This window comes from Sorex fumeus, unplaced genomic scaffold, assembly GCF_029834395.1.
Source record: "Sorex fumeus unplaced genomic scaffold, SorFum_2.1 ptg000006l, whole genome shotgun sequence".
Taxonomy (NCBI): Eukaryota; Metazoa; Chordata; class Mammalia; order Eulipotyphla; family Soricidae; genus Sorex; species Sorex fumeus.
This window is the reverse complement of record NW_026606063.1, coordinates 9196116-9208577: the sequence shown is the minus strand read 5'-3', so window position 1 is coordinate 9208577 and position 12462 is coordinate 9196116. Positions and strand designations below refer to the sequence as shown.

The following is a 12462-nucleotide window of genomic DNA, read 5'->3' as shown; positions in this document are numbered from 1 at the left end:
AGGTATAGAGACGTTACAATAGGGGTGAACTTTAAAAACATTACAAGCTAAAGATAAGAGTTCATGGAGCATGACTTCATTTATTTGTAACATACAGAATAGGCAACTCTATAGAAAATAGGCAGCAGTCTTCAACCACCAGTAAGTAGGTAAGTGCAGAAAGGTTAAAAACCAATGATCTACCACAGTGGTTTTAACTGTGGTCCATGGGCCAGAATGGAGACAGGAGCCAGTCCAGAGGTGTAAAAAGACTGAAGCACCAGGATTAAGGGTTGCTTAATGCTAAGAGGTAGGGGAGAAGTGAAAAGCAGGAACAAGTTGTTTTGATGTTGTTTTGTTTGGCGATGGTACTGACTAAAGTAAATCAAGCTAGTGATAGCTGCACAAATATAAATACACTAAAACTTGTAAATATACTCCATACATACTTCTGATAGGCTCAGGGATACAGCTCAGTGTTAAAAGTATGCAACTCTCACTCACTCTCTCTCCCTCTCTCTCTCTTGCCCACCCCAAAGTGAAAACGGCTTAATCTATTTCTACCTTCAAATGGACAAATAAGGAGAGAGGAAGACACCTTGAATTCAGTCTTCTCACCACATCTGCACCCCCCACCCACCACTGCAGAACAGTGCAGCTGGGACAGGTCCTGGGACAGGTCCTGGAAGCGGGGACTTGATGAAAATCAGTCTCAGCCCTCCCCTTACATTTCTAATGGTGGTTCCTGTATTTAAAAACAAAAATGGGGGGAGGGGATTAACTGAGGACAACTATTAGCCTAACGAAATTTCAGGGTACAAGATCAACAACGAAGAGTGATATATATTAAATGACCACGGCAATCTCACAAATTCATGTAACTGACAGGGTGAAGTAAGTGGAAAATAGATTTAAAAAAGCAAGCATCATAACATTTTCACAGACCACAAAATATGAATATAATCATATTCCGCCCTGGAAGTTTATAGCCTGCTAATATTGCATAATTCACATTCTAACCAGTCAACTTTGTGGCAAAGTTAAAAAGTCTTAAGAAAATTTTCCACAAAGCATGAATTTGAAAATTACCACATAAGCTATGCAAACAACCTTCTAATGACAAGGGGAAAATTACTGAAATTTCAACGAGCATTTCTAAATTGTGTAAGTTTGGGGTGTGGGTTGTTTGTTTCAAATTTTCTACAGTAAGAAACGTAACTATTGTACTACTGTAGTAAAAACTGAACAGTTTTACAAGTACCTAAGCTAAGTCTATATGACAACAAACAATATACAGCTACAGTTACCAACAGATTTCATAGGCATGCTATTTATCAACAATTTTCTGTACCGCCCAGCTTTGGATCAAGTCTGGTTAGGAACAAAGCCAACACTATCATCAATCTGTGTGAAGCAATTTACCACACAATCCTCTTCCCAAACACATCAGATTCATTCCTCATCCCATTCCTCCAGCAAAATACACTTCCACAGGTCTGAAGAAAGTTCTCCAGTTAATTCTTCTGTACTCCTACCGTCACCCTAACTCCTTAGCAAACTCCTAACTCCTTAACCTATCAAGCACGATGGAGTATGACCAAAATTTAGGTGGAAGGTCTCTGTAGCTTACCACAGGAACATGCACTAGAATATGCACCAGGCAAACCATAACATTAGGACATTATTTTTCACTAAATAGCACAAAGTAGTCTATAAATGTAGTGTGTGCTATGAATGACCAAGAGTTTGATATTTAAAAAGTAGAAAATTAAAAAAAAAACATCACATCCACAATTGCTTTAAAATGCAATGAGACAGTGATATAGGAATATTGGTGGTGGGTGTGATGTATAACCCTTAAACATCAATATTTCTAGTGGGAATGTCAATACCTCAAAAAAACTGAATGAAAAATGCACAGCCAAGGTGAAACTGCACAGGGATTAAGATGCCTGCAGTACATGAAGACATCCCTAACTTGGTCCCCAGCCCCCCAGCACCTCCAGAAGTGGTGCTCACCTCCTGAGCAGAGAGCCAAGAACAGCCTCTAAGCACTGCCAGGTGTAATCCAAAATAAAAAAAAATTTAAACAGAAAAAAAGAATAAGCGCCAGGAAAAAGCAAGGGGTTAGCTGATTCCAGGCACCACACTGCCATCCCCAGGCACCGAAACGGTGGCCCTGGCAGTCCCCTGCACTGCATCTTTGGGTCTTAGTCCTGAACCCTCCAGACTGGTTGGCTAAGAAGTATAGAGAGAGGATCCCAAGCACCCTGAAAAACACAGCACTCCCTGGGAGTCCCACCCCACCCAAAAGGGGGAAAAGAAATTGAACCGAGATAAGGAACTTTCTTTCCCCTCCCAGAAATACTGGCCCAATTTTAATTTGCCTGTTCACTTAATACTGAGACAATACAAAACAGCACTAGTATTTAAATTACAGGAGTGATTTATGAAAGGACAGTCCAATGAAATGTATGAATATCAAAGCCTCTCCTAGATATCTGTTTTGGAAGAGGGGAAGGACAGATACACAAAGAATTTAAGAATCCCAGGGAGGTACTGTGAAACTAGACTTCCCTGAATTTAAAAGTGAAATTCCTCAGGCCTGGAGAAATGGGGGCGGAAGGGGGGGCAGGACAGGCAGCCCTGGTTCAAATCCTAAGCGCTGTATGTGATCCCCCATCACCCAGCACCATCAGGAGTGATACCTGAGGACAGACAGAGGATAAGCCCTGAGCATCACCAGATGTAGCAAACTCCCCTGAAATTCTTCACCCACAGTGCACTGAACAGATGAACAGAGAAAGCTTGAAAACCTCAAAAAAAAAAAAAAAAATCACTTGTTCAGACGAGGGAGTTTTATCTTTGCATTCCTAGTGCCCGGCACAAAGAAGTTCAATAAACACCCAAAACAGAAGGAAATGTGTCGGGGTTTCCACCCAAAAAAAGCTCCTCTGACCACATGAAGCACTTAATTTGAATGCACAGAAAAAAGAAAAAAAAACAAGAAATCACCAAGTTGGGGCACCTTTCCCACCCTATGTTTTCCTAGTAAGCTTGAAAAAATTCACTAGTAAAATTTTGAAGCACTTAGGATTCCAAAAGGTGCACTGACCTTAAAGTCTTGAGATTAAATATTTCATTTTGTTTTTTTTTTCAAGACACGTGGATCGAACTCAACATATCCAAGGCATAGACACTCAACCACTGAGCCCCAGATCCCCTCCAGATCAAACGTTTTCAAACGTATCTATCTACTTCTCTTTGTGCCGATATTCTACCGTATGGGGGAGGGGCGAAACAGGAGCTACAACCATCAGATTTTTCTTACTGGTTCAATTTACAACTCAAACACAAATTACAAAATGGTGGTGAAATCATATTTATATTTACCAAAGTCAACAAAATGTTAAGTGTGAAAAAATACCATTTCGTACTTACACAAAGCAACTACCCCTCCCGCATTTATTCTTAAAAAAAAAAAAACCAAACAGTTGCGGCAACATGGTTACAACAGCGCTAATGTTTCCATCTTTGATATACAAAGTTACAACCCCCTCCCCACCGCCAACCACCCGCGTCGGGCCCCATCCAGGCCAGCAGCCTCCGCCCCGCAGCTCGGGCTCTCGGTTCCGGTGTCAAGGACCCCCGGGACCGGTTCTCATCAGAGACCGTCTTGGTCTTGACACGGCAAAGGTCCGCACGCGTTAAGATCCACAAAACCGTAAACAAACGAACGCACCGGGGCCCGGGGGGGGGGGGGGCGTGGGGTGGGCTCCCCAAGGATAAAGCGGAGGAAAGCGACACCTTCAACAGTTCCCGATAAAAACTTCGCTTCCGGATTCAGCCGGTTGTTAAGGCCGTAGCAAAAATTCGGCGCGGCCGATTTTGTGACCCAACAGGTTGTAGCCCCCCAAAACACACACACACACACTGATGATGAGGCCGGGCAGGACGGAAAGGGGGGGGAAGCCAGACGCCCCCACAACCCCATCCTACAACCCCCCTGGGCGCTTTTCAAGGCATAAAGATGCAAGTACGCGCCGCTTCCCAGCAGGACGCGATCATCTCCAGGTAATCAGAAAGCCAAGAACGGCGGCGGCGGCGGCAGCGGCAGCAGCGCGGTGCACCATCCTTCCCCGGCTTCTCCGTTTCAAAAAAAATAAAATGAAATAAAAACAAACAAACAACCGGCTGGCTGCAAACTCACAAAGCGACCGGACTGGAGAGGCCAATTTTTTATTTAGTTGTTTTTGCAAGAACCGGGCCGGCAGGCCGCAAGCGGGGATGCACCGGCACGTCCCGGGCCCCGCCGCTTCCCCGTCGTCTGCAGCCGCCCCCCCCCGCGCTCCCACGGAGGGCCGCGTTCCACGGAGCCCGCGCCGGGTCCTCGCCGACCGCCCCTCGGAGGCGCCCGCCCGCCCGCCCCCCGCCCTCCCGGCCGGCCGCCTCCGAGCGAGCCGGGCTTCTCGCCCATCCCGGGCGCTCCCGCCGCGCGCGGGGCCGGGGCCCGCTCCCGCTCCCGCTCCCGCTCCCGCCCGCCTGGCCTGGCCTGGCGCCCCGGGGCCCGCACAAAGGCGGCGACTCACCCTCCAGCAGGCGGGTGATGAGGCTGTCCACGTTCAGCTCCCCGTCCGCCATCTTGTCGCGCCCGCGGCTCCCTCTGGCAGCGGGAACAAGGGCTTGTGGTGGCGGCAGCGGCTGCGCCGGCGGCTCGGCGTCCCCTCACCTGCGAGGCACGCGGCCTTGGGACCCGGGCCCGCCGCGCCCGCCTCCCCCGCCGCCGCCCCCGCCCCACCCGGCCGCGGGGCGCGCGCACCGCCCCCCGCCCCCCGCCCCGCGCCCCGCGCCACCCGGCGGGGATCCAGAAACTCCGCGAGACCCCGCGCCCCGGGCCGCGTCAGACCCCGCGGACAACGCCGCCGCCTCGGTGCCGCCCCGCCGCGCAGAGCTCACCAGCGCCGCCGACCGCCCCACCCGCAGCGCCGCCGCCGCTCCGCACCGCCCGGCCCGCCCGCCGCCGCCGCCGCCGCTGCCGCTACCGCCGCGCCACGCAACCCCAGGCGCAGGCGCACGGCGCGCCCCGGCGCGGCTCCCGCCCGCGGCCCCGCCCCCTCGGCGCCCGGGCCTCGGCGCAGGCGCACTCGACTTCACTCCTGGCGCGGCTCCCGCCCGCGGCCCCGCCCCCTCGGCGCCCGGGCCTCGGCGCAGGCGCACTCGACTTCACTCCTGGCGCGGCTCCCGCCCGCGGCCCCGCCTCTTCGGCGCCCCGGCCCTGGCGCAGGCGTACTCGACTTCACTCCCGGCGCGGCTCCCCCCCCACCCCCCCCGCGGCCCTGCCTCTACGGCGCCCTGGCCTCGGCGCAGGCGCAAGCGACTCCACTCCTGCTGGCGTGGCTCTCGACCGCGGCCTTCAGGGCTCGGCGCACGCGCGTTGGGCTCGACTCCCGGCGCCGCCCTCTCTCCCGCAGCCCCGCCCCCTCGGCCGTCCGGCCTCGGCGCACGCGCCCAGCCGCAGGTGCTTCGCCCGATTCTGCCACTGCGCCGACTCGCCCCGGCGGCGCAGGAGCCCCCCAGTTGCGGGAGGGTGCGGGGGGCTGTGCGGGGAGAGCACCGGAAGCTGTTGAGACTCAGAAGGCGCGTGTGCGGCGCTGACTGGCGCGGCTGCCCACTTCCTCACTCCGGGGGGGCGGGGGGGCTTTGCCAACGCCCCGGGTGGCCGTGCCCTTCCCGCCGTGCTTTTGGCTTCGTGGTGATGTTTGCTAAGCCCGCAGCCCTCGGGGGTTCCTTGAACCTGGGCACAGGGGCTGGAAAGCTGGGTTTGGTGCACATGGGAAACAAGGAAAGACGTTTGGCATTGCAGACAAGGAGTTTTCTGTACTTGGCATCCTGCAAGGCTGGTTGTCAAAGGGGTCCTGGGTGAAATGAATTAGCTGGGGGCAGCTAGGATATTTACGTCGGTACTGGGCTCTTCCCTTGTGATCACTTTCACAAACCTCATATCCATATTCCTCTTAGTACCACGAAAGTGGGCTTATTCCTGATCTTGTGAGTTCTTGAATATTGTATAAAAGATTTACACGCGAGGCTTAGTATATCGGACAGTTTAGGTAGACGGGTCTGGTTCCCTTCCCCACCCCTCACCCGCACTCCCGCTCCCATGTCCAGACCTCTTCTTTGATCCGAGTAGGTCACTCCTCCTGTTCCCCAGTTCCATGTCCAGATCACAGGGATGTGGTCCTGTGGCTGTGAGTGCCATCTTCCTGCCTCCCTACACTGCTCTCTGTACAGTGGCCTGCTCTGAATTATGCAGCGAGCCCCTGTGACCTGTGTCCCCTTGTTGTTCTGCCCCCTTGTTTGTCCCTGGGTCTCTGTGAGGCCATGCCCCACTCTCTCCCTCTCCCTTTGGCTTTGCTTGGTCTCAGGCCATCGCCACATTCCCTTGGTGAGAACCTCAGCTATCCTACCCTCCGTCTGGGCATGGCTGAAAAGCAAAGAGAAGGCGCCTAGTTAGGGCTGTGAGGAGGACTGGTAGTGGCAGTGGTGTGTATGTGTGTGTGTGTGTGTGTGTGTGTGTAGGTGGCAAAGGGTTCCTTTTATCAGTTACACTCTCCTACCCACAAACCACCCTGTTACCTACTTTGGGTGGGTACCTTTCTGGAGGGAATGATTTCAAATGAGCAATTGACCAATTGAATGAACTTTTACCTTGTACCCCTGAGCTTACACCTTAAAACTTTGGGGGGTGTTAACTTCCCACTGTGTGTGTGTGTGTGTGTGTGTGTTCATCCTGCTATTGTATTTCTCCCTCACCCTTCTTCATAACTGTTTGAGTAAATCCACTTTATTCGTTGGACCTGCAGCAGTCACCATGTGTCTGGCATGGAGAAGTCAGGGGCAGAGGCATGCAGTTCAGTGGCTGTCCGGGTGTTTTTTGTTTGTTTGTTTATTTTTTTTCTTTTTGGGCCACACCCAGCAATGCACAGGGTTTACTTCTGGCTTTGCACTCGGGAACTGCTCCTGGCAGTGCTCGGGGGACCATATGGGATGCTGGGAATCGAACCTGGTTCAGGAATTGAACCTGGGTCGGGGCGTCCAAAGCAAATGCCCTACTCACTGTACTATGGCTCCAGCCCCTGTCCAGCTGTTCTTTAACCCCATGATCCTGCCTCTAGGAGGGAAGGAAGAAGAGGAGCTGTGCATACAAGGCAGAGTCTGGGGCCGTTGCTAGGAGGTGGTTGGACCAAACTTGTTTACTCATTCCTTGTGTGTTTGTTTCTTCTGTCCAGAAACTCACACAGGCTGACCCAAGCTCAAGGCAGTGGTTTTCCCAGCCACATTTCACTAACAGGTATTATCTTTGGGAGATCCCTGTTCATCCTCTGACACTGCAGTAAAGGTTACAAGTGTGAGTTTTCTCATTTAATCCCAACTTTCCTATGAGGGAAATACCATCACTGTCTCAAGTAAGTAGATGGGATTGAGGCAAAAAAAATGGCTAAAGTCCTAGGTCCAAATGATACTAATTAGTAGGACTTAGTTGTTTGTTATTAGTTATTTATTTGTCTTGAGACCCAAAGGTGGGTTTGGTCTTCCCAGTGCCTTAGGGCTTACTCCTGGCTCTGCGCTCAGAGATAACTCCTGGAGACCATATGTATTGCCTGGGATAAGACCGAGGTCGGCCCGGTGCAAGGCAAGCACCCTACCAGCTGGACTATCGCTCTGGCAGTTGTAATAAACTCTCTCCTCTCTGATGTTAGCTGAGATGCTTAAACATGCATGTCACATGCTTTGCGAGGAGGAGGAGGCATAGGTTTTATGGGGGGGAAGCATTGTTCCACCCAGTGCTTGATAATGGTCTGGATGACTTACAGAGCTAGAATTTCACTAAGCATTTTCTTCCCAGTGCCTTGTACTTTTGAAGGAAAGGGTGCTCATTAAAATGGAAACACTTGTAACATGAGGGGCCCAACTCACTCTTCCTTGGCCAGTTCCCTTCAAGGATAAATTAGATACAAATTCAGACTCAGGGTCTTCAGATTTTGAGGTTATACTGGTACACATAGATTACTTAGCATTTGAGCAGTCTCTGAGAAAGCTCATCATAATCGGAGACATTAATTTAGTTTTTGGCTTGTTTTGTTTTGGGGCCACACTCAGCAGTGCTCAGGGCTTACTCCTAGCTTTGTGTTCAGGGATCACTACTGGTGAAGCTAAGGGGACCATCTAAGGTTCAGGAGACCAAACCTGGATCAGCCCCTTGCAAGGCAAGTGTCCTACCCACTGTACTATAGCTCTGGTCTCTGAAACCTTCCTTTAGAATAAATAAAAATTTATTTTAATTGTCATAAAATTATTCAAAAATAAATTCTATGCATATTTGCATCATGTAAGATAAACCAATTATCTTCACACTAATTCAAGCTTGCCATTTAAATAGGCATTTTTTTAAGAACAAAATGAGAAAAAAAATCAAAAGTATCTTGGAAAATAAACAAAAATATAAAATCACTTATAGTCTTACCAGTCATAGACAAACCACTTTTCTCTATTACATATCTGTTGAGACCAGAGTGAGGTCTCTATGGATTGTCCTCAAATAAAGCACTTTGGCACAGAGAGAACAGAATCTGCGCGATGATTACTCATAGTAAACAGAGCACAGACTTCCATGGGGATGTTTGACAGGCTCTCAGTGTTGGCCCAAAGCCAGTCGAGAGTGAAAATGAGTGGGTTTAAGGATCAAAATGCGAAAGTTGTGATGGTGATATATCCAATGATTGAAGTGACATTCGCTGAGCTGTCCAACTTTCAATGAAGTCTTTAATAGTAGTTGTAAGTCCAAAATTTTACATGATATAACTGGAGGTAGTCATTCTGTTTGTCAAATAGCAACTATAAATCCCCAAAGTTATCAACTCTCACTGGAACCTTTTTCTCTTAAACTAACACTCTCCTATATCTTTCAAGATAAAAATGATTACAGAATAAATTCCCAATAATTGAAAGATTTAATTAAGCAAATCTATAGAGTTGCTAACTAAAAGGCAACTAAACATAAATGGGCAGTTACTACCAAAGGAGACTAATATTTGAAGGGTTGATCAATGGCTCTTCCTTTTAGCCTTTTGTAATTAGACGACGGGCTCGTTATCTATTTGGGTCAGCCTTAGTGTGTTACAACAAACCAAGCCATATAGAGAGGTGTACCTGATTGTTTCCTTTCCAGTTTCTCGCCTTATCCAAATAAGGTGCCGGGAAATAGTTCTGTGTCTTTTGGTGGTGGAAAAAGTAAACAAAATGTGAAAGTTAGTATCATATAGAAGCAATTTGAATTTTTTTGTTTCTAATTATGGTTGCTCTCCTTCTACATTCACCTTTTTGGTTAGAGAAGGTTATGTCTGAACAGTTTCATAAACCTCTCTTCCATTGTTTTAGTTCAGTGCATAAAACAAAGCATCGTTAAGTTTTCTGATGCAGTTGAAGCTCTCCCCTAAGACCTCATTAAGTTAATAGCGTGCAGTTCCTAAATCTAAAGCCAAAAGTGTCTGTGAGTTGTGAAAAAATATTTTTTGGAGTAACACCCTCCACCAATAAGCTTTTTGTTGGAGAGAGGGGGTGGGTTTTGGGGCCATATCCAGCTGTGCTCAGGGCTTACTCCTGGTTCTGTTGCTCAGCAAACACTCCTGGTGGGGCTCAGGGGACCATCTGTGGTTCTGTGGATAGAATCCAACTTGGGACCATATAAGGCAAGCACTTTACCCGCTGAATTCTCTCTCCAGCAACCCCAAAAGCCCCTTTTTTAAAAAAAAACAATAGAAACTTATTAAAGAGAATATTTAGGACGGATTATTTAGAACTTAGTTTAAATCAAGATTTTATTGAAACTGGCTTGATCTTGATTTAAACAAGTCTATGATAAACACCTTCCTAATTGAAATGCCCCAGTAATATTAGTTACTTAAGGAAATCTTACAAAGACCTCAAAAGCAAAGTGAATAACGAATCAATTAAGTATTTATAAAATATCTTATGTATCTAATTATGTGATGAAGGCATTGATCTTCCCAGCTTTCCCACTTTAAGAAGTTAAACAGCTGTGTTGGGAAGTGTCCACGAAAATTACTTGGATATTGTAGAAAACATTGGCTTAGTGGTGTGAGATCAAAATTACTGTATTTCACAATATGTATGTCACTGTACACCTTGATTTCATTACCTACAAAGTTAATCCATTACTAAACGATCACCTGAGTTTCTTCCAGCTCTCATAAATCTTTAATTCTAAGACACACAACTGAATTCCAAAATGTAACATAATATTGTACAGGGTGTCCCTGACTCTGGAACTGGATCAATGCCAAGAGGTCAATTGTTTGGAACATGGAATATATTTTCCCACAGATACCCTGGTACAAATTGTGGTTAAATTCCCACATCAGTCTGTAAAATCAATTTAAATCCTTAATGTAACTGTAGAAGAGTATCCATGGTAACAAGGACTTTAACCACCAATTAGAACAAAGCTTCTGAGGCAAAAGCCATTGAAGTTTCTAATTGCATGACAGAAAACATATCAGTTTTCTCACTGTACTAGTAGTAGACATGGACACAAATTACTTTGAATTTATAGGCGTACCTGAGCCCTGAGAATGAGACAAGACTGAACTGGCCATTTGGAGAAAGAGACACTCTGAGACTTCTGAACCTATAGGCGAGCGAGCATAGAACTCACTGTTTGCCTGGAAGTTTAGTTGCCGGAATAAACTGGCTCTAAACCAAAGGATAGGGAATGTCAGGGCAGTAGAGGGACAAAAGGAGCAACTGTGTATACTAGAAAATTAAAAAAAGAAAGATATAACTACATTTTATAAAATTTTATTTTCATAAGGTTGTTCAGCTTAATTGATTGCATTCAATATTTCAACACCAGTCCCACCACCATTACACCTTCCCACCACCATGGTTTTGAATTTTCCCACCACCATTCAGGCCTCCGTGCCAGGGGCAGATGCTAGATAATTTATTTTCTATTGCTTATGAGAGGTCTATGAGAGGTCATGCAGCCACAAAAGCAGTCACATGCTTCTGGAATTCTAAAATTGTAAAGGGCTGGGGTCCAGAGACATCTCTGTCGGGAGCTAATCCATTTTAAGATTCATCTGTGAGTCTTTGGATCAAGGCTACTGATGGGCTGAGATGGCGCCCAAAGGCAGATCGTGGGCATGACAGCCAGACCCCTGAGCTGACAGGAAAATGGGAAGAGACAGCGCATCTCCACTGCTGCCGTGAGGCCTAGAGTCTTAGCTCTTGAACCCCATACCTGGGTTTTGCTTCTGGAAGCTTGTGATCGCTGGGGTTTCATCTGGAGTGGGTGGAGAGAGCACACCAGCTCCACCTGAGATGCCCCTGTGGAATTGGCTCCGTACAAGGTCCAGAGAGAGATCTCCAGTGAGCTGCTGTCTTCTGGGATTCACTGCTGTGTCTCCATATAAATACTTTTTAAAAAAAATTTTTATTAGTGAAACACCATGAGATACTTACAGATTTGTAAGTTGTAGACTTACAAATTTTTGTGCTTGGATTTCAGTTATACAATGATCGAGTACCCATCCCTCCACCAGTGCCCATTCTCCACCACCACAGGTGCCAGTATCCCTCCCACCCCTCATCCCTGCATCCCACCCTGCCTCTGTGGCAAGGCATTCCCTTTTGTTCTCTCTATCCTTTTGGGTGCTGCGGTTTGCAAAAGAGGCATTGAGTGGCAATCATGTTTGATATAAGTTCGATTTAACCTCACTCACTTTGTGGCTGAGGAAGTTGAAATCTGGGAAGGTTAAAACGCATTGACTTATTGGAAAGCTAGACTTGAATGGAGAACATAGGTTTGTTAGCTACCTCTCCCCCCCCACCCCCATCCCTCCCTCCTCCTTTCCTTACCTTCTCTTCCTTTGTTTCCCCCCCCCCCCCCCCCATGAAATAGAACAGGTATATGCAGTCACTTCCTCTTTTACCTCCTCTCTTTCCCATGCAGGGACACCTCAGAACCCTCCCTCTTGGTGCCCATCATCATCCTGTTTTTCTTCCTCTGGTCCCCCCAGGCAGTCTGGTCAGAAATCAGAAGTGCCGTTCTCTCTCTTGGCCCCATCTGTTTTCATAACTCCATGAAGGGCTCACAACCCACTTTCTGGTGACTGAAAAGAGGCTCCTTAGTCCCTTTTTCACTGGTCCAGGTGGTGAGTGAGCAAGCGCGGTCCTGAGACATTTGGATACTGCCAATAGTGATGCTTTTGTTATACTGGAGCCCAAACTATGAGAGCCAGAGTTCAGAGTCCAGGTGCCAGGGATTGCTCCTTTCACAAAAAGCAGCTTTCTGGCTCAGTGTTTCCCAAAACGGGCAATACCAAGACCCACCCCACTCCTCAAGTGTCTGAAGGAACAATAGTTTCTTCAGGTGAAGTTGGAAGCTCATTTGCTTTGTTC

The 12462-nt window shown here is 48.0% G+C and overlaps 1 protein-coding gene across 1 annotated transcript in view; it reads right to left on the bottom strand.

The window, feature by feature from the left end:
• PPP1CB (protein phosphatase 1 catalytic subunit beta) overlaps positions 1–5031 on the bottom strand; it is a 29152-nt gene extending 24121 nt beyond the window's left edge. The window contains exons 1-2 of the mRNA XM_056125303.1: positions 4936–5031; positions 4569–4708 (exon numbers count right to left, since the gene is read on the bottom strand). Of these exons, the coding sequence (XP_055981278.1) occupies positions 4569–4620 (52 nt within the window). The 5' untranslated portion in view covers positions 4621–4708; positions 4936–5031. The remainder of the gene's footprint in view (positions 1–4568; positions 4709–4935) is intronic.
• Positions 5032–12462: the final 7431 nt, after the last annotated feature.